The 21,589-nt window shown below is 49.1% G+C and overlaps 1 protein-coding gene across 3 annotated transcripts in view; it reads left to right on the top strand.

The window, feature by feature from the left end:
• PBX1 (PBX homeobox 1) overlaps window positions 1-21,007 on the top strand; it is a 130,256-nt gene extending 109,249 nt beyond the window's left edge. Inside the window, exons 5-9 of one of the 3 annotated variants that reach the window (XM_074151670.1) lie at window positions 759-894; window positions 4,310-4,469; window positions 12,424-12,536; window positions 14,008-14,097; window positions 20,915-21,007. In XM_074151670.1, the coding sequence (XP_074007771.1) occupies window positions 759-894; window positions 4,310-4,469; window positions 12,424-12,536; window positions 14,008-14,097; window positions 20,915-21,007 (592 nt within the window). Of the gene's footprint in view, window positions 1-758; window positions 895-4,309; window positions 4,470-12,423; window positions 12,537-14,007; window positions 14,098-20,914 lie in introns of those variants that run through there. The other 2 variants (XM_074151671.1, XM_074151672.1) reach the window with 2 other exon arrangements.
• The last annotated feature ends 582 nt before the right edge of the window (window positions 21,008-21,589 follow it).

The following is a 21,589-nucleotide window of genomic DNA, read 5'->3' on the forward strand; positions in this document are numbered from 1 at the left end:
AGCCTCTGTCTTGGGGAGGCTCCCAGCTTTACCTTGAGAATTGCACATCCTGTTTTTTGCTGTGGCAGAAGGAAATTCTGTGGCATATTCCAACAAACCCCTGTGGTGAAAATGTGCACATCAGTTAGGGATGAAAGTTAATCCTTCAGCCCATCCTGTCCCCTCTAGGTTCCTATTCTTTTCCTTCTGTTTCCATTGTCCCAGATTTTCAATTTGCTGTAAAATTATTTCATTCTCCAAGCTGGTTACATGCAGGCTGTGGCTTTGGCTGCAGCTTTGGATGGGGAGGAGAGGCAGCTACACTTGGGGTACGAGGGAAGAGGTAGCTGACAGATAACGTCCAGCTGTAAATGGAACAGATTTCCCCAAGGATATATCTAGCGCTGCTTCCTCAGCATGGAGCTTTGCAGAGTAGCAGTGATGTCTTTGGCCAGTGCAGCCAGGTGTCGGGAGTCACCTTCCCAGGGGGAGGAGCTGGGTTCCAGTTTTAAGACTCTTCTGTGAGCTGGAGGGTACAGTGATAATTTGAGACGGAGACTTACGTGCTTTAGAAAGTGCTGAGAGAGGAGTCACCAGCAAGATGCAGATGGGAAGCTTCCCATCCATGAATCTATTGCGCTCCATGCTTCCAGGAGCAGGGCAAGGAGGAAGGGAAGTGAAGAAAGTCAGGGTATCTAAAATTGCATTCCTATTTCTGGATCCTTGGCACTGACTCTCTTTCCTTTTCCTTCTATTTCCCCTTCTTTCTTCATGCTAAGGCGGAAGAGACGAAACTTCAACAAGCAGGCTACGGAAATCCTGAATGAGTATTTCTATTCCCATCTCAGCAACCCTTACCCTAGTGAGGAAGCCAAAGAAGAGCTAGCCAAGAAATGCGGCATCACAGTCTCACAGGTGAGAGAGCTCAGAAACACAGCAAAGATGGCTACCTGAGCGTGGTGAAGGGCACTCTGGACCTCAGTCAAGTTAATCATGTCCCAGTGTTGAGAGTTTAATTACTAAATGAGTTTAGCACAAGTTAGTGTAAGTGTATGGAGAGCAGATGGCAGAAGTGCAGTTTGAAGCCATGGATGGAAAAGGAGAGTTTGGGAGAGGATTTAGAAAGGATGAAGACTTCATGGAGCAATGGCTGCGTGTGCAGCCGAGGTGATAACAGCACAGAAATGATGTGGCGTGATCCACAGCGGCAAAGTCTTCTCCTCAAGGGATTAGTGTTGAGATGGCTTACAAGAAGACCTTATTTGAGCTGAAAGTCCATTCTTCAAGACAAGAGATTCAAATGCAGTAGGAAGACTTGCGCAGATTTTGCTTGATAAGGTAGAATGGACAAGGTCCTGGTGGGAAGGGTTTGGGTCAGACAGGTTATAGTTTGTGCTCAAGGAGAGTGGGCTTTCTCAAGGTCTTTTCTCTCTGTCATTACTCTTGTGCTGTGGAACATGACATCTACCTGACTTGCTTATCCCTCGAAGAAGGTTGGTCAATAAAGACAAATTTCGTTATTTCCGTACATTCTAGGCAGCCACCTAGTTCCTGGAGTCTATAGGTATGACCTAGGAGCTGCTGGGATTTGTGAGAAGTGCAGTCAGTCCTTGAAGTGTTCAACCGTACATTGCTCAGGCCTGGCCTTTTTTGTTTCCTTTCTTTTTGGAGCAAGCTGTGTGATTGAAAGCCAGTCTATGTGGCCTGTGGTAGTCTTGTCCTTGTGTGAGCTTAGTGCTCCCTCTAGGCTCTCATTGCGTTCCCCATCTTGGGCCGCTTCCCAGCCCCAGGCACACGCCTGTTCATCGCTTGAGTAAACTGAAGACAGCGGTAGCATCTGGTGTCCTTGTGAGAGCATGTCTGCCTTCAGCAGGAGCAACAGCATCCAAGGGTAGGTGTCATCACCGTGTTGAATGCCTGCTGAGTGACTCCAGTTGCTTCCCCTGGGTCAGAAGACCCAAACATCGATTCTGCCCAGAGTTACCTATGAGAGACAGCACATACTGGCTTAAGTAAAACTACAGCTGTCCTGATGCTTCCCCTCTCACTTTTAATTCATCTGTTCACACTTACAGCTTTTTCCTTGCAAAGAGAAAATGCCCAGGAGAAATGCTGCTCTTAGGATAGTTTTTGACCGTGCTATATCCAGGCCGCTTTGTGCCTGACTCCACAATCTCCTTCCCTTCTTCATCCAAAGAAGGTAGAAACAAACACACATCCAAGTCTCCGTTTTTGCTGAGGCTAAGTGGGAACATGGGACAGCATGAATCTGTGCAAGTCATGAGCAGAGTTCACCTGAACTCAAAGGCTGACCAGGTTAGGCAGGTTCTTTGCTTTACAACTTTTAAGATGAAGATCGATTGTGGTGGCTGTTTATCCCGACTTCCTTCCATGTGGCAGTCAGAGTTCACCCACCAGCTCCAGCATTTGAAGCCAGAAGAGCTGTTGTAGAGAGATGGCCAAGAGAGAAGATCATGAAGGAACACATTGTCATTAATGAGAAAGCCAGACTGAGAAGTGGAATAGAGCTCCTACAAATAGTGCCTGCTCCCAGTGCCATTGAAATGTTCACTCCCAGATCTGGTTGGGCACTGATCTGTGTTACTACCTTTTGCCTCCCAGGAGTCTCTGGAGGTTACATTTTCTTTTTCCTGCTCTGCAGCAGCACAGGATTGGATACGTGCAGTTCAGTAGCAAGTAAATTGGTGAATGAAGCTCCTTCTCTGTAGAAGCTGCTGAATGTTCTAGGAGTGCTGCAGATAGAAAGCATCATAGGAGTAAAAAAGCATATGGCTTTCAGTTACCAACACCCAAGCCAAAACAGTTCCCTAAGATGAGGAAAAAGTCATGAGCTTCATAGAATGAACATCCAGTATTGTCTTCTGTGTCTTGGTGCTTGGACAGTCCATTTGGAAGAGGGAGCACCAATGTATTTGCTCACCAGCAAGCACGAGAATGTTGGAGCTCTTCTGGGAGAGTTGCAACATCCTCTGGCGTTTGCCCATCCTCTTCATCCTGATGAGCTTTCTCAAACAAGGTCAGGAGCAGCTGGAAGTTGTCTTCTGCCTATATACCTGCATGCAGGAAGACATTCCTTTAATTCTCTGTGTTCAGGGTTGTCAAAGAAGAAGCTGAGAGCTGCTTCCCAAACTCTAGGCTGAATATTTCCTACATCTTTTCTGAAATTGTTTACTGCGACATAGTGCCCACAAGTGAAGAAGTTTAACCTCAGCAGGCTACTGAGCGGGATTTTGTGAACACTGGGTTCATGGTGGTACCCTGACATTTTCCCTGGAGAAGCAGCTCTTGTTGGATATCACAGCCTGATTTCACAGATTTCGGAGTTTCCTATTGCTGTGCTGAACCTCTGATCTGCAAACTGTGGGGTATTTATCCAGACACCCGGCCCATCATTTTCAGTCACCCCTGTGACTTGTGAAGAAGTTCAGCCTGCTGCTTTATTTTTTTTTAAATAAATCCACTAGCCTCATTCAACACACTTCTAGGCACTTAGACACAACAGACCCATAGTGGTCTCTGGGCAAACACAATGGAAACATCTCCTCTCCCTTTCCAAAGGATACGCTTGTTCCTCGGCACCAAAGTTAGGTCTTATGATGAGCCCCGTGCTGCCTCTCCAGCCTTCCCCTGAAGCTCCTGGTTTATCTTGTGGCTCATGCTAAAGCCAAGTACAAAGCCAAGTTCAGCTGGATGCAAAACACTCATTTCTGGCCTTTAGCACTGATTTTACTCAGGTGGATCAAAAGCAAAGTTTCAGTGATAGCAAGGCAATTTTGTTTGTCAGCCAGGCCCAAGTAAATTCATTGGGTGTAAATTAATTTTCTCTGAAAGCCACACTGGCTCCTCCAAAGGGAGGAGAAGGGGCATCTGGGAATCGAACATCTGTCCCTGTCAAAGAGACACCAAGGAGGAGGCAAAAAAGAAGTTCTAAAATGACACATAGTCATTTTCAGATTGTGTAATTTCAGAGTCACTTGGCTTTCTCAGTTGTTTTTTAAACCCATCTGATATTTTTATGGGATGGGTGTAGCAGTTCCTGTGGAGCATCCCCTTAGTGGATGTCCCAACTGTAGAGGAGCCAGATGCATCCACACAAACCCGGCCCTCCCAAGGGGGTCCCACCGCCTTTCCTTGGGCTTGGTGTGGTACGCACAGGTAGAAGGTGCTGCCTTCCACAACTAGGAAAACAGGAGGGCATGGGGGAGAAGAATATGCACTGCTTGATCTGAACTAATCCACCTTCCTCACCCAACTGCATTTGCCAGAGCTGAAACGTTAACGTCTTTGTCTTCTCTTAAACTCACTCTAGGTATCAAACTGGTTTGGAAATAAGAGAATCCGGTACAAGAAGAACATAGGTAAATTTCAAGAGGAAGCCAATATTTATGCTGCCAAAACGGCTGTCACGGCTACCAACGTGTCAGCCCATGGAAGCCAGGCTAACTCACCCTCAACTCCCAATTCAGCTGGTTAGTTTTTGGTTTTTTTTTTTATTTTGGGTCATTAGTGTTCGTTTTTTCCTTCGTTTTCCCCCCCTCCTCTAATCTCTCTCTTGTTTTCTCCTTTTGGTTATTTCAATTTTAATTTCCTTGTTTTGGTTGGCTTACTTTCATGGTCTTTAAAAAAAAAAAAGAGAGATGGGTTTGGTTTTGGGGGTTGTTTTGTCGGGGTACTTTATTTTCTTTACTTTTTTCCCCCTCTTTTCTCTTTTCTTTCTTTTCTTTTCTTTTCTTTTCTTTTCTTTTCTTTTCTTTTCTTTTCTTTTCTTTTCTTTTCTTTTCTTTTCTTTTCTTTTCTTTTCTTTTCTTTTCTTTTCTTTTCTTTTCTTTTCTTTTCTTTTCTTTTCTTTTCTCTTTTTTTTTTCTCTTCCTCTTCCCCTTTCTGTTTTTTGTTGGAAAAGTGATGTGATCAGACCTTGTGACTGATGATGCCACGTTGGGTGTTATATGCATGGATGGTAAACACAAAACCAGAAAAATTATCTGAAAAAAGATTGCTGGGATTGCTTGCACTTTGGGGGAAGAAAGCAATTGAAAAAAAGTCCTTGCATAATGGTTCTGTTTCAGTGGGGCTGAAAGCATGAGTGGCCCTAATGGACGTACCCCAGCATTTCTGGGCTGTCCTAACTCATGCTATTTTGGGGGTTGCTTTGAATAGATTTTTATCCTTTGGTTTTCTTTCTATTGTGGTTACCTTTGATTGCTTACATGACAGTGTCTGGATCACCTGCAAGAGTGTGCCCTGTGTGGATTTTATTTTCCCTTTGTGTCAGCACGATCCAAGGAAATCCATGGGTCGTTCCCTTCCCTTTTACCCTTCCCTTCCCATTTGCTGTGGTTTCCATTTGTTTGTTTTGAGGGTCAAAGGCACAGAGCACTTTGCCCAGATTTCAACTCCTCTGCTAGAGAATGATGCCTAGTTCATGCGTGGTGCCTGCCACAATGACGACCGACCCAAAAATGATCCCAGACTGTGGTCAGCTGGTTATGCTCTGCTCCCAAGAGGGACTGAAAATTGGGATTTCTTTAAAAGGAGGAAAAAAAAGTGAATGTCATGGGTGCTATGTACTTTGTTATCCATGCAAATATTTGTGTGCCTGTTTTCCTTTTAGGGGTGGGAGGGAGAGTGGGAATGTGCCACTCTTGTGCCTTTGAGCTCGGTGTCTGCTCATGGTACCCTTTCCCTGGGGCATGATGCTTGCTGTTATCAGGTAGGCTGCTAAAGGAAATGGTGAGGGAGCAAAGAGGGTGGTGGACAGCAGGAGAAGCTGGATGTTAAGTAGACCATCAGTGGTACACCATGCAAATGCTGGTTGCTATCAGGACGTGCTTCTATAGTGAGAGTAACCCTGCCTGTGACAGGTATGAAAGGAATCGCACCCAGAAGCACCCCTAGATCTGGAGGATTTGAGTGGAAAGTGGAGAGCCAAGGGTCAAATAAGGAGAGAAACCAGTCGCTTGGGTCTCTGGCTGATCTCTCAAAACATCCCCCCAGCAGGAAGGCAAAGGCAGTCTGTGACCCACGAGCTAACATGGTAAGCAGTGGTTGATCGCTCTGTGCTGGGGAGCTCATCCACACCTTGCAGGGACTCATGTGGATGGCTTGCACAGAGCAGAAAGGTTAGTGGGCAGTGGAGAGAAGTCCCTACACACAACCTCTTATTTGCCGGGGGACATGTTACTGGCTAAGGGTCTGCCTCCCAGAGCCACCCAGAGCAGAGATGTTGCAGCTTTTGGTTGCAGGTCAGAAATACTACTGGGGAGGCATCTCTCCCATCTTCTCCTTGCCCAGGGTTGCCTGTGAGCAAGCTGTGATGCCTGCTCTGGCTCAGCTGAGGTGCTCAGAGGGCTCAGGTGGATGCGGCAGAGTTCTGCAGGGACAGATGGTTTGCAGGAATTTTGTTTGATTCTTCTCTTTCTTTTTTTTTTTTTTCTTTTTTCCTTTGCCTTCCATTGTTTTAAATGCTGAAGATTTAACTGCATTTTTTAAAATGTCATCCTTTCCAAACAGCACGCTCAGAATACCTGGTCAGGTGGAGTCTCTTGACATTAAAACCCCCGTGTAGAAAAAGCTGGAGGATAGAGAGCACAATTGCCTGTGTTGAGGGAAGTACGTACAACTGCCTGTGGTGCTGTCCTCCAGTCCACATCAGCTTGGACTGAAGAAAGACAGCTTTCCTTCTTTTCCTCTTTCTTCAACTGGAGTCAGATCCAAAGATCTGGAATAGCAAGGGAAGGGCTCCAAATTGCTTAAATGGGTTTGGATCTGGCCCACACGTTGTGGAATAGGCATTTACCCAGTGCCTGCCCAGTTAAATAGTGCTCCTGTGCAAGGCTGCTTCTTTGCCTTCCCCACAGGCAGTAACACAGCTGTTTTAAAGATAAATTGGCCGATACCCCGCAGTAAACAGCTAAGATAATCCCTGGATAACACTACGCTTTCAAGGAAGGACAAACAGTCTTGTTATTAACGTGTAGGACCTGAGCTCCAGGGTCCTCTTTCTGACTCACTTGTCTGCATTCCAGAAACATCGACCTCTTTTCACGTGCCTAATGTGGCAGCGGTGCTAAAGCAGCATGTCAGTGCAAGGGGAGCTCCTGGGCCATTGAGATCCTTCTGCTAGAAGCAAAGTGTTTCTAACCTGACCCAGATGCCACCACCTTCTCTGTACACTACAGCAGTGGCAGAGCAGCAGGGAAGCGCCACTGTCAGCACGACAGCAGTCTCTGGGTCAGCTTGCAGAAACAGCAGGTTTGGATGTCCTTGTAGCCCTCTCCTGAGAAGATAACTGGAAGGGCCTCAGGATTTTATCTCCAACAGTGGCATCCCAGGTTGAGATCTCCCCAGCTGAGCCACGTGGATGTAACAGCTCAGTCAAGCATCTCTGCATTGTCACATTGTGGGGCAAGGATATCACCTGAGGACATATAAAGTTGGTGACCTCTGGTTCAGGTTGTCCTGGAGGTGCTAGCAGCAAGAAGCACACCTGTACACACTAGGTCTGAAATAACCTATCTGTGAAAGATTTGGAGGATGGTGTCAAGGGCCATGAGCCACCCGGATGTGCTGAATTGCCCTGGGAGGATCGAAGTGGGTGAAGAGATGAAAGTCTAGGATGGATGATGTCTCTCCTTTTACACCATGGGCTTTTTTCTGTTTTCAGATCATTGGCTGAGACTTTGGTGAGGAAGGAGCCTGAAAAAAGGCTGGATTTGCAGGGAGTTTTTAGGACCTTCTGGTTTAAATGCATGGTAGGGCATGTGGAAGGAAGTAGAGTAGGCAGAGGACAGGTCATGAGAAAAAAGTGACCAGCAATGTAGTCCCTGGAGGGCAATGATGTTGGAGGTGGAACTGGATGCGATGGGACCTGGGACACGAGCTAAACTCATTTCTGCTGTGGCTACGCAGGCCCATCTGTTCTCTGCATTGATGCCTGTGTTACCGGAGATTGGTGAATGGCTACAGTCAGTCAAAGAGATTGGCCACACATTGACAAGGGCAAGGATTGCATCTGTCTAGCCATCTGGCACGTTCAAAGCAGGGTCCCCCATCCTCAGTCACCCAGGCCTGAATGTCAAACACCTTTTCATCCTGAATACGCGCAGTTGGGCTTATATCAGCCAGATGTTCGAATAAGCTGAGATGTCTGGCTCATTTGGGCTAACAACTCCCCATCCTCACTTTGATTGCCTGGACAATCTCAGCACAAAAACCACATGGCAAATGAAAGCTATTTTATGTGGACAGACCCTTTTGCCAACCAGAGTCCTCAAGGGCCGCACACAGGTGATGACATCCAGTGAAATCTTCCACGCGGAGCAGACAAAATTGACCCAAACTGTTTTTTTTTTTTTCTGTTCACCCTTTTGTTTTGTAAAAATCTATTTGCTAAGGTGCTGATGGAGGGGATCATGCTGTCTGGAAATGCACTTCGTCGGGTACAGGCCTGACTGTTGTATCTCTCCTTTGCCTTCCTCCATATGTGGCAGTCATTTGTCCAGAGTGCAGCACTGGAGAGGATCCTGCTTAAGCAGAGACCATGTTCTGATCATGATCTCACTGTCTTGAGTATTGGTTGGCAAGGGAAAAAGAACAGATGTCTTGCTGGGTCATCCCAGGCTTTTAGACCTGCTGTCAAACTTGGTGGCTTTGTCCAACTGAGGAGCTACATGGTCTATCAAGTTCTTCCCTCATCTTTGGCCATGGGAGAAACACATGGAAAAGTTACAGGGCGGGTAAATCCTGTGCTTTGAATGCATATATGTCATTGCATTTCAATTAGCAGTCTTGTATACATGACCAAAGTAAACTTCAGTGGTTCAGTCTGCTGGGTCTCTGTCTCATTGGTGGTAGATGGAATGAGGCAGCAGATGAGGATGGCTAGATTTCAACTCCAATGAGCACCATTACCATGCTTGTTTATTCTTGATGCCATTTGAATTGTCGGATACTTTAGAGGAAAGGACCTATTAGAGGTCCTGGAAAATTTGAGGTGGAAGTGGAGACTGTCAAAACATTAGAAAAGACATTAGAGAAGCGGTAGAAGCTGTCTGAAGAGCTGGAGAAGTGATGCAAGAAATACCGGCAGTCAAGCCTGTGAAGATTTTTGAATTGGAAGCAAACTTGAGGTGGATTTTGCTCATCAGAAATGTTAAGAGGTGGAATAGGTCTCATTGTGGGCATTGTTTTGATGTAGCCTTTCACCTACAAGTGGCAAGATCTGAGTGCCATAGCTTGTTTAAACATTTCCACCATTCTCTGAAGCCGGTGATGCCCTGATAAAATCTCGACGCTAAGGAATGGTGGTGATAGGTCTTGGGTTTGATAAGATGTTTGGATACTGCAGGTGAACCACTGTTCCACATTGCTACAAGTCATTAAAGTGTTGGGTTTTCTGGTGGTTTTGTTTTTTTTGTCTGCACACAACAGCATCAAGGGACTTCCATGCCAAGATATGAGCCCTTTTCTTTTGGGTTCACAAGTTCAAAGGTGGTTGTTACATTTCAGTTCTTGAGAAGCTCCAGATCGGATTATGACCACTGAAAACCTTTGGTGCAGTCACAGGGAAGCCTTCTTAGGGACAGGTTAGATTTATGATGGAGCCTCCTCTAGTGGAAGGATTTGACTTGTATTCCCAGATCTTGTCTCCATGGAGGATACCAGAGTCTTAATTTTCAGGGCTCTTCACATTCCTGCCCCTTCTCCCATTCCAGTGCATCAGCCCCTCTTAGCCGTGTCTCTGAGACTTTGGGCCATCGTAATTTTCATACATGGCTAGCACGTAGACAGCGGAGTGCTGAAGCAGCAGAGCAGCAGCGTAAAGGGCTCTCTGCAATTACAGCTCTGATACAAATGCATCCATACATGCGGGGCCATTGATATGCGCATATTTATCTTTGTATCCACATCAGCGGCAAGACATATTTACCGTTTAAATATGCACATATATTGTAAAAATACCCCATGCCAATAGCAGCGTATATCTTGTAAGTGACATCTGCACTGCTCCTCATGATTTCTAAGACACCGGCGCTCTTCAGAACTGGAGTTTGTGGCTATTTGTTTGTTTTTATTTCCTCCCTCCCAGTCTTAGTTTTAGGGCCAGGTTTGTTAAGTTTCAATAAAATATCAGTTAAGTTTATGACATTTTTATTTGTTATTACTGTTACAGGTTTCTTTTGGTAGGGGAAGGTGGGATGAAATGTTGCTCTGTTGGGGGCAGAGTGATAGCAATGCCTTGTCAGGTGCTCAGGGATTCCCAAGTCCTCAGCTCTGCCACTGATGATTTTTGTGATCTCAAAGGTTTCTGCTCACCTTAAAAGAACAGGAAAATATTTTGTGATTCTTATGAGCGGTAGCTGCAAAACCCTTTGGTCCTCAGCCACGGTAGGAGTGCAAAGCCATGTTACTGCCCTGTGCTTTTATGTCGGTAGCCAAAGTGATCATTCAGAAAAGCCAGCAGAAAACATCTTTGTGTATGTGAAAAGTGCCCATCTTCATGGTTAAAGTTGAGCAGTGTCAGGGTGGGCTATCCTCAGTTTGCCAGCTCCTTTCCCTAGGTTTTTTGCCGTTAAAGTGGCAAGTAACCTGAGAGGTCAGAAAGTGACAGAAGCCCTTTGCCAGCTGAACAGAGGAGGTGATGGTTACAGCTGCCTTCTGACTAGTCCGGGTTATTTTATGCAGCGCTGTGGGATTGCTCTCTGGAACAGGTTGGGCAGGGTTGACAGTGAGCACAGACAATGAGCTATTCCTGGCTCTGCTCTTTTCAAGCACTGGTGGGAGGGTCCTGATCCAAGACTCACTGTGCTCAAGATGAGACTCTTGACTGTCTTGGGCATTGTATCTAGCAGTGATGTTTCTGCTTTCGTTCAGTTCTGGGAATTGCCAGCACCTGACAAAAGAGCCAGTTGCAGAGCGCTGCAGAGAGTTTAGTGAACGTGAAGCCTCCAGCATAGACCTCCCACCTACTCCTTGATCTTTCTTGGAGGTGGCTTCCTTCAGAGGATCCGTCTCAGTCCACCTCTAGGGCAGAGCTGGGCTCAGTCCGCAGTGTTTCCTCCCTCTCCAGCAAAGGGAGGGGGATTGCCAGGTGTTTCTCAGAGCGTACGCATGAGCCATAGTTGGGCAGCTCCACCAGGACTGTGGTTGCCAGTCTTCCAAGTTGGAAGAGGCAGTGAAGATGATGACAGTGTATTTGGGGTTGGAGCTGAAAGCGTAGCTGACCTGGGCCCCTGAAGTCTCTCCTTTCCAAGGCTAACGTCATGTATATAACCAAACCTTGCACGTTGAGCTGTCTCACACTTAACGCGCTGATCTGCACGATAAATTCTGAAATAATCCCATAAAACCTTTTTATTTATTTTTAACCCCCTTCCCTCCTCCCCCGCCTTCCAGTTACATGATGGGTTTGTTTGTCCCGTTCAGTAGTTTTGAGGAGGTGCTCAGATATCTTGAAGCTGGAAGCAGAAAGCCTTGTTTCTGCAAAGGCGGGATTGTTTTTTTTTCTTTTCATCTGTGGTTTTTTGTTTTTTCCTGATCCCACCCAGTTGTTTTCACCATTATAATTTTTTAGCGTAACGTTGGCGACTGGTGCATGCGATGGGGAATTTGCTTACAGAGCTCATTCTCCTGGGGCAGCTGACCCCGGAGGGCTGTGGCACCCTTGCGTTCTCTCATGACCCATCATGATGAAAGACACTTGATGACCTGATGGGTGCTGGGAGTCTAGCCCAGGTTCCTTCACGTTTTTGTGAGCCTTCACTCCTGGTGCAATGCAGTTCCCACCAGTGATGGGTTCCTGGTGTCCTGAAGGCAAACCACACGCACCACTCCCATGCAGAGCTCCCTGTGGCTCGGCAGGAGCTCTGGCCGTGGAACTGGATGGTGTCTGGATGTGCTCACCCTGCAGAGAGCAGCCCAGTGCAGACTTACCCACCCTGATCTGAGTTTCTCGGAAACAGTGGTGTGGGCCAAGGCTTCCACTTTCAATAGTGAGGCTTGTCTGGGTAATTCTGTTCTCCAGTGCAGTCTGCCGGGTGGACACCTTCAACAACCAAGATTTTCAAAGCTGCCTGAAGGATTTTGATGCCCTGAAAAGAAGGGAAAGAGCTGTCTGAGTCCTCCAGGCTGGGTTTTATTTTTCTCGGTCCAGAGCATGAAGAATCCTTCCTCCAGCTGAGGAGCTGTTGAAGAATGTTCTTGGCATTGAGCTGTAACAACATGTGGCTTTGAGTAACCTCAAGAGTGCATCCCCTTTTTTTTTTTTTCTTTTGGCTTGCTCTGTTCTTCATACTACTAACCTGACTGTGTGTTTTGTTTTGTTTTTGTGGTTGCTTTGCATGTTGTTTCTTCCTCTTGGCTGAGAGTCATGGGGTGGATCTTTTTCCTTTCTGTGATTCAGGTGCCTCACTCTTTCCTTTCCAGGTTCTTCCAGTTCTTTTAACATGTCAAACTCTGGAGATTTGTTCATGAGCGTGCAGTCTCTCAATGGGGATTCTTACCAAGGGGCCCAGGTTGGAGCCAACGTGCAGTCACAGGTAGGGACCCATCCGATGTACTGCCAGTGAATGCATTAGTGTTGGAGGAGCCTTTGATTGTATTGGCACTTCTCCCTCCCGTCCGAAAAGAGCAAATCTCAACCAGCACAAATGAACCAACCAACATTAAAAAAAGGCAAACCAAACTGAAAAAAACAACCAACCAACCAACCAAAAAAAGCAACAGCAACAACCACCAAAAAAAAATCAATCCAAAAGAAACCAAAACCAAACACCCAACCAAACCAACAACCATGGTCTTGAGGAGACTTGCCCACACTTTGTGAATGCATTTGGCTCTGGCTTGATAGTCGTACTAGGAGGAGAAGAGGTTTAGGAGAACAGGCATGAACTCAAACAAAAGCCGCTGAGGTTTAGGTTCTGCTTGCTTTGTTCTTCCAAGGGAAGGGGCCAGATGTTTGGACTGGTGTCTCATTTTACAAGGATTCCACTTACTTCTTTGATGCCGAACCAAGTGTCTGCTGAAAGGCGAGAAGTGCTCAAATAAATAGATAGATTTTTTTTAATTTTTTTTTTAATTAAAAGCCACCCCTCATCATCTCCCCACCTATCCAAGCACAGGTACCCAGACCACCAAGACAGAGCAAGGGATCTTTGAGCAGTGTTACTGAAACTTCAACCTGTGCCTTGAGCAAAAAGAAAGAACTTAAAATAGCCAGGAACTCGCTCAGATCTCCCACCTCCCATCCGATGTCCAGATGTGCCATGAGTCCACTCTCTGGCATCTAAGGCTCTGTAGTGAGAAGTGTTGAGAAGCAACAGCCACTCTGACACTCTGCATTGGGCAAAGAGAGCTCTCTAAAGCCGAGGTTGCCCCCCTCACAGTGCTGGATGCAGAGCAAGCGTGCCATCCATGGGCGACAAGATGTGCTTGTCGCTTATACTGCTGCTGGGGCTGGGCTGGGGGAGTGGAGGGAGAGGAACAGGGCACCCGAAGGAGAGCTGCCGGTGCCTTTGCCATGGTAGGTATATTCCATTTCTGGGCCCTCTGAAATGAAGGCGCTCAGCCGACTCCAAGGATCACTTTCCACTGCCATGAGCTTCCCAGTGCTTGGGGCTGAAGAGTGGAAGGGGATAGGGGTAGGAATGTGGGTCCTCAAGCACGGTGGTGGAACTGGCTGCAGTGATGTGCTCCAGGAGTTCCCACCCTATGCTTGCCATGCTGTTCTCCCTCTCTGCTCTTTTTGTCGAAAGACCTGGGACCAAGGAGAGCATGATGGGGCTGCTAGGGCAGGTGGGGGGTGGTGAGGGAGGCAGGAGTGGTCCTCTGGCTCAGCTCTCGCTGCAAGACCAACTGTGGTTTCTCTTTTGTCCCTCTTTAAATGTATACCTTTATTATTATTATTACTGTTTGTGTGTTTTTATCTTGCCAAAGATGAACCAAAGAGGCTTTGCCCACTAACCTTTCATTCACTCTAATTTGTGTCTTTGTTGTCGTTGGTCTGTTTAGGTGGATACCCTTCGCCATGTTATCAGCCAGACAGGAGGATACAGTGATGGACTCGCAGCAAGTCAGATGTATAGTCCGCAGGGCATCAGTGTAAGAAAAAAAACTAGGCTCGGGTTCTTGTTTTATTTTTTTTTTCATTTTTGTTCTCTCACTACCAATTATTTCAAAGCCATAGGGCTCAGAATGCCACTTAGTAGGACTTGTCTTTGCTTTTACGGTCACCTAGTTTATTGCTTCTGTATCGGTCACGCCAACGGCAGAGCTTTGCCCACAAAAAAAGTGGCGACCGGGCAGGCTTTGTGCAGGCAGCTGGCGTCTAGGACTGTCAGAGCCGATCAGCGTTTGCCTGGCACCTGCGGCCACACGCACTCGGCTGAAAGGAGCTGCTAAACAGGTGACACCTCGCATAGCCACGGTGGGGAATGTCACTGCGAATGCCCTGGTCCAGAGGTGGCTCCATGCAGAGGCCAATGGCGACCATCTAAAAATAACCCATCCCTGGCCGGCATCCGAAAGCACGGCGGCGATGGGGTTGGCGGCAATAACGATTGCAAATAAAAGGAGAAAAAAAAACAAACAAAGCCAACCAACGTCAACCCAAGAAAACCTCGCCCAACCGGACTGGGGGAGGATGCGAGGGGGAGGGCGGTCTCCAGAGCATCTTCTCCTTGTTCTTGGGTGCGCTGGCGGGTTCTGACTAGCATGAAAATTCGTAGCGACAAGCTGTGTCGCACAGGGGGAAATCGATCAGACACACACAAGGAGAACCCAGTGTAGATTCGGGACAGCAATCCAACTTCATTTCTCAGATCAATCGTCCACCATCTCAGTGGCAGTGACAGCAAGCTGGGAGAAGAGGGCAGCCTGGAAAAGGAGGCTGTGAGCAAGCGCCGAGTGGGTGGCGGCAGTGGTGTCCGGGGTGGCATGGAGGAGGGGGCGGCTCGCCTTGGACCTGGCTTGCTGCCACAGTCCTCAGCAAGGAGGCTGAAGGTTGAGGTGGGGTGGTCTCGAGCTGGGCGGGAACGTGGTGGTCCTCTGGGTGGGATGGTGGTCTCGTGGCTGAGCACCCCATTGAGGTGCACAGTCCGGTCCCATCACCCTCCCAGCCAAGGCTTGTGCTATTGGTCACCTTGCAGGCTGTTGGTGTGTGAGCGGCCACCGCCAGCGCGGGGAGAGGAGTGCAGCAGGACAGGGGTCTGTGGTCCCCTCTCCTGCAGGCGCCAGGGCTTAGCGGGCAGCTTGACGTCAGGAGGCAGGGAGGATTTGTGAAGTAATGTAATTGAACATGTGCAGATAATTATGTCTCATTACATAAGCCCGTTGCAAAAACGGCACTTGGAAATGCCACATGAAAGAGCCTATCGTTCCGCATTAATTTCTCCGTGCGCTGAATTTATTCCCTTTCTGGCTTTTTAATACTTGGAGAGTAAATGAATCGCAGGCTGATCATGATAAGAGATGATACTTTTGTATAAATTAAAATACCCCCAAGGAAAGAGGCTGAGCTGATTATGGTTGCAGTTGGCTTGGAAAATAACAGTGGGCTGGGTTAAGCCAAAATTTGGGGGGAGGGGGTGATGGGGGAAAGGAGAAGAAAAAGGACGTGGAAACTCAAAAGCTGAATAGGACGAGGAGGGCTGGGCTGGTGTTTCTGGCCGTGGTACGAGGAGAACCACTATTGCCACAAGGGCGGGAACTGGTGAGCTGAGAGCTGCAGGGGCTCAGCTCTCCCCACTGCACTTCCCAAACAGAGACCCTGGATGGTTGCAACTGATGGTTCCTCAGTCTCATTTTCAGGGAGGACAGGAGCCCACATTGGCCCGAATTGGATGTTGTTCAGAGAGGGGCAAGGTGGCAAATGGGAAAAGGGACCACCTAGGTTTGGGGGTGATCCCTTGTTTTCCCATAAAGCTGTGCTAGGCATGGGGAGCAAGACAGGGAGTCCAGAGCTGAGCAGATAGTTTAGGAAGCATCTTCTGGGTTGCCTCTCTGTCCCCAAATGTTTTGCTTCCCCCATATCAGCTCCTCCTTGTAGTTTTTATTGTCACTTAATGTCTTCCCATCCAGCTAGGTCCCTTGATGAACCCTAGTTTGTCCACCCCTGAGGTGTGGCTGCCCTCTGAGAAGCATTGGTCCTGGGCAAGATCCTGGGGAGCTGTTCAGTGCAGGCAGGGTGGCTGTCTTCTAGTAGGCAGGGCTTCCCTGCCTCTCTGCTGAACCCTTTAATGCCAGGGAAGGGCAGCAGCATGTGGAGGAAAGCTGCTAGTGACACAGAAAGCTGCTGTCCCCACGTCACCCGAGGATCCCCATGAGCTGCTGGAAGGAGATGAGCCGAAACCTAGTCAAGAGCCCTGTCACAAAGATGTCTGCACGGGGCTGAGGTTAAGTCATCCCCAGAGCCCGTCAAGGCTGGGAAGTTAGCGGCAGGTTGCCCAGCTCCATCGCTGCAAACCTTGGCAGGGGAGACAATGCTCGGGGTTTGCCTTCCTTGATGGAGGATGAATTTTTAAATGCATGTAAGTCATGACAGCTGAGGACAGGAATCTACCCAAAGCCCAGTTCCCTCCGTGTCTCTGCTGCTCGACAGCTGACAGACCGCTCCGCGGGGCAGAAAGGTCTGGAGTTGGTTCTGCATCGTTAGCGGGATAATGGGTGATGTCCCAGCCATCGTGATCTCTGTGACCCGCAGTGATGGCTGATGCAGTGAGAACAGCCGCCTTCTCCTCTGCAGGTGGAGATGGTGTCAGGCAGCGCCGGTCCTGGTGAGGGACAGGGATGCTCTTGGTGATGGAGGGATGGTAGAGGCAGGAGCCGTCTTGAGGGTGCCCTGCCTTGGGTAGCAGTGAGATGAAGGAGGGCCCTGCTCACCTGAAAGGAGGGGATGTTTGGGGCCTAATCCAGCCCTTTTTGCAAGCTTTGAGGTTGGGGATGTGGCACCATTAAGTGAAAGGTGTCTGGTCGCTCTGGACAGTGCTAGTTTATAGGGGTCCATGTGCATACCCAGCTGGGGATCCCTGATGCTGGGGATTTCAAAGCATTTAGATGTCCGGGTTCTGGTGGGTTCCAGTAGAAGTTGGATCTTTATTGCCATAGTCCTCTGGAAGGTCCCAACCCAAAACATAGCCCTTTTAGGTCACTGTCCTGTGACCCTAAATCCACAAAGTGTTTTAGGTCCCCTGTCTGCTGATTAATGAATGAGCTATAGTCATCTTAAAGAAAAACTCTTTCAGAAATTTATTTTTGGACTTCATTTAATTTAATTTATAGATCATTTAAAAGTCTAAAATGAGGGGCTATTTTTAAAGTTCAACAGAGTGCAAGGTTTTTGATTTAAAAACACTGTTGTGCAGAGCTGCGTCTATTCACAGAGCAGTGTCTTTTGTCGTGATGGCAGTGGTCAGGGGCAGGTTGCGCCATTGAGTTTTCCATTCAGTTCTGTCAACAAGGACCACTGGATACTGGTACCTGTAGGAGGTGAAACCTGCTTGCTTGTGCTGAGACCCTTTTCTCTAAGAATTTGGGTCTTGAAAAGAAAGTTGTGGCTCTGCTCCTCAGCAAGCTGCAGTTCACCATCATGATCACAAGTTGGGATACTGAAGCTGGTCTGGCAGGGCTTCAGAGATGCCTTGATGTGTCTTGAGACTGCCACCGTGACCCTTGGAAAGTAATGGCTAGACAAGGCTGGATTCTGTGATGTGTAGTAAGAGCTTCAGTGCGTATCATAAGGAGGCCCTGATAGGGAATTCAGAGGTCTGAAACATCTTTGAGGTTACTCCCCATCTGTCAGACTTGCCAGTATCTGGTGTGTTTGGAGGCTGTCCTGACACACTGCCCTGTTGATGGCGGGATAGGGATTTTGTCACAGAAGGTGGGGGGTTGACACAGTCTCCATGCAAAGCAGAAGGCTCCTTTAAAGATTGGCAGAAAGTCATCTCCCAGCCCCAAGTAGGAGGCCTGGACAGAGAGCCAACCAGACTTGCTGGAGGTGACAAAAATGCTGTGGGGCCTGTGGAAACAGGCAACAAAAGCAGTTGCTTCAGCAGTCCATCACCAGGGCTCCACCACTTGGACAGCCACCAAGGCCTTGCCTGTACTCTGGCACCAGAAGGTGATATATGAAGAGGTGTCCTGGAGACAGTTGCTCTGTCTTTGGCTTCTGCCCTTCCTGAAGAAGTCGCAGCTGTGTGCAGGGGCTCCTCAGAGGTTCTGTGAGGAGCAGCAGCCTCCTCAGAAGACTCTCTCGTCTTTGAGGGAGATCCCAAGGGATTTGCTACAGTCAGATCCCAAGGGATCTCCTTGCTTCAGAAGGAGACAGGGCCAGCTGGGTGGAATCGGATGTATACTGCATGTGGCTTGGTCTGTGTAGCAATGGGGTGAACTCCAGGAAAGGAGGGATGAGTGGAGGGCTTGTCCGTACCAAAGGATGGCATCAAGATTCTAAAGTCATGGCCAACCTTGGAGCCGCCTTTCCGTTGCTTGACCCATAACGTGGGGCCTTGCCAGGCTGGGGGAGCAGGAGGGTGGGGGGCCTGTGGAGGGTGCCCCAGTATGGGTCAGCCTCTCCCCAGCATCCTCTTGTCTTCCCACTGGATGCCAGTGAGGTCGTCGTCAGCAGCACAGATTCCTGCAACACGTGAAGCCTGATTCCCAAGCTTGAGTACCGTGGGGCTCCCCAGCATTTTGGGGGGCAGAGTGCTAAACATTAAGGCACCGCAGTCGCTGTCTGCAAGATGCTCTACCTCCCGCTCCTTCCAGTCGTGGCTGGCACGCAAAAGCCTGGCTAAAAATAGTTGAGCACAATAGGGACGGAGCCCTGCTCCGCACGGCCCCCTCCGCTCTCCCCCCCTCCTGCTTGCCGTAATGACCCTGCAAACACTAAATGGCATCTGAGTGCATTAAGCAGCAAACTCTCTGGTGACATAGCAATTATGGCTCTGAAATAGATTTGGTGCGTCACGGAAGATAAGGGTTTTGAAAGTTTCTGTTGTGATTATAGCTTGTAACTCCAACAAATAACAGGCTTGGTAATAAGAGCCTGCCAGCACAGCTATTGTGGTTCTCTCTCACTGATGGCACGTAAATTGCTATTAATGTCCTAAGTGTACTTGAATATGCCAGTCTCAGGGCGGTGGAGTTGGCTCTGTGTCTCTCTTTACGCGGCCTGTCATTGTCGGGCTGATAATCTACAGTAATTGCTGCCTCTTGCAGCGGTCCAAGACAGCAGTCCAAGACATGTAAGGGTGGATATTGCATCTTGGGGAGCCCAGGGATGGTGGGTCAGGGCTCAGCTACAGATGGAAGCTGTGGGGGTGGTAGGCATGGTGAGGTCTCTGCAGGTGGGAGGCACACGGGGCTGTTAATGTTCACACATGGTCTGGTTTCATGCTTGCACCCAAGGTGAAGTGGACTTTGCTAACCTGCTAGCAAGCTCAGGTTGCAATTCCTGTCTTCTTGCTGTTGCCTGAACCCCTTTGCAAGGGAGCATGTTTGCACACTCCCATCTGTGCATGGGAGAACACACAAGCCCATTGTGTGTGTGTACGCCTCTGTCTTTTCTGCAAAGTGGTTTCCATCCTTCAAAACATGGGTTCCCACGGCTTGCCCGTGGTGAACTCTTTGCTCCCATCTCAGCCACCTCTCAGGCAGACAGGAGCTGGTCAGCAGCGTGGACAAGCCGTTGGCACGTCCTGGGCAGCTGCTCAGTGCAATGGGGCTTTCCCTACCCTTATCCCACTTTGGGGGTCTGCGGGGTCCTGGCAAGCCAGAGCTGTCAGGGCCGGTGATGGATGCTCTGCGCTGGAGGCAGTGGGACAGGCAGCCAGAGAGGCGAGGCAGGCCAGGCATGTCAAAAGCAGGATGGCGGCTGCTACCAACATGAGCTTGGGCAGGAGTTGGGAAGGATTAATTAGCCGAGCACTGAATCAATGTCAGAGCGAGGAGAGGAGGTTGGGTGCAACATCTGCTCCTCTCTGAAGGGGATGGCAGCCACGGTGGAGCAGCTTCTGTGCATTGCTGGCTCCTGCCTGCGGCAGCCAGGGCCCTTCAGTAGTGCTGTTCTCGAGAGGTTGGAGAATTTGGCTCTGCGACTCTTTTTAGGAGAAGAAACAAGTTGTCCACCATGCTTTGCTGTATGAACCCTTGGATGGGATATGGTGGTGGCAACTCCATTGTGCTGTGGTGGGGAGTGTGGAGGACCAGCCCTGGGGTGGCAGAAATGTGTTTGTGGTTTTACTGCAAAGCAAGGAGGGGAAGGCTCTTGTGTTGGGAGCAGAGAGGTGGCCCAAATCCCCAAATGCAGCTTTCATGGTGGCGGGAGAGGTGTTTGGACAGGGTGTCTTCCCCGTGATAAGGTTTGGTGCTGATGGCTTCCCCCCGCACAGGGACCATGGAGCAGGAGGGGTGCCCGGAAAGGTAGCAAGGGGGGACATGGAGCTATGGTGGGGACATGGCAAGGCTCAGCAGTCCCTTGGGACCCATTGCTTGTTCTGCATGTTCAGGGCCCCTGGATCCAGATAACGTCCCAGGATAGGGTTTTTGGAGTGAGAGTTTTGCTATTTTTCTCCTTCCATTTGGGGAAGGGTCCTATTTGGGGATAAAAAAACCACAAACAACCAGAGCTCAGGGTTTCAGCAGAAATACGTATTTTTGAAGGGCACTTGAGCATGCACATGAGCACTTGCAATTTATCGAAACCCCTGTTTTTGATAGAATTGTGTCTTGCCCCCATCCCACTGATGGAGCCCTATGGTGGGTGGTCAGATGGGTGAGCCAGAGGTGACATCTTTGCCTCCTACATTGACCTCTGCCGAGGAAGAAGCAAGGGGGGGAGTCCAAGGTGGATGGGTGACTTGGGTAGGGCCGGGTGTGCTGTTGGGTGACTGACATCTCTGTGTCTCCCTTCCTGCAGGCTAATGGAGGTTGGCAAGATGCTACTACCCCGTCGTCGGTGACCTCCCCCACAGAAGGCCCTGGCAGCGTTCACTCTGATACCTCCAACTGATCTCCCAGCAAATTGCATCCCTGGCTGAGCCGGCCCCGGCGGGGGCAGGAGGGGAGGGGGCCTCTCCTAACACCGCAGCAGTCAGACTGGAGGTGAACCCAATCAGCACACACAAGAAGACTCCTCTTCTCTTCTCTTCGTCGGGATGCTTTTTTCAGCCAATCTGGACACTTCTTTATACTCTCTTCCCTTTCTTTTCTGGGTAGAAGCCGCTCTCCCCTTCCCTGCCACCACCACAACACCACTCCCTTCCCCTCACCCCTTCCCACCGAAGGATGTGTCAACAGGTAGAAGGATTTTAAGGAGGAAAAGCAAAAAATCAACTGCCGCCACACAAAACAACCCCAAAGCAGTGTACGGCCTCGTGCTGGGTGTCTTTCTGAGGAGCCACAAACGTACCTCAGTCACGTCTCGCTCCTTTACTAGTAGGCAGCCCCCTTTTATCCCCCCTGTCTCTCACGCTACCTCTCCATAGGGAAATGCCACCGCAGCCCCGCTGCCACCTCGTCTCTGCCGGCCGCAGCCAGCACATCGCCTCCCCGCGTCCAGCCCTGCCTCGGTGAGCTATCCCCCGGGCACTGC

Source organism: Numenius arquata, chromosome 8 (genome assembly GCF_964106895.1).
Source record: "Numenius arquata chromosome 8, bNumArq3.hap1.1, whole genome shotgun sequence".
NCBI classification, from domain to species: domain Eukaryota; kingdom Metazoa; phylum Chordata; class Aves; order Charadriiformes; family Scolopacidae; genus Numenius; species Numenius arquata.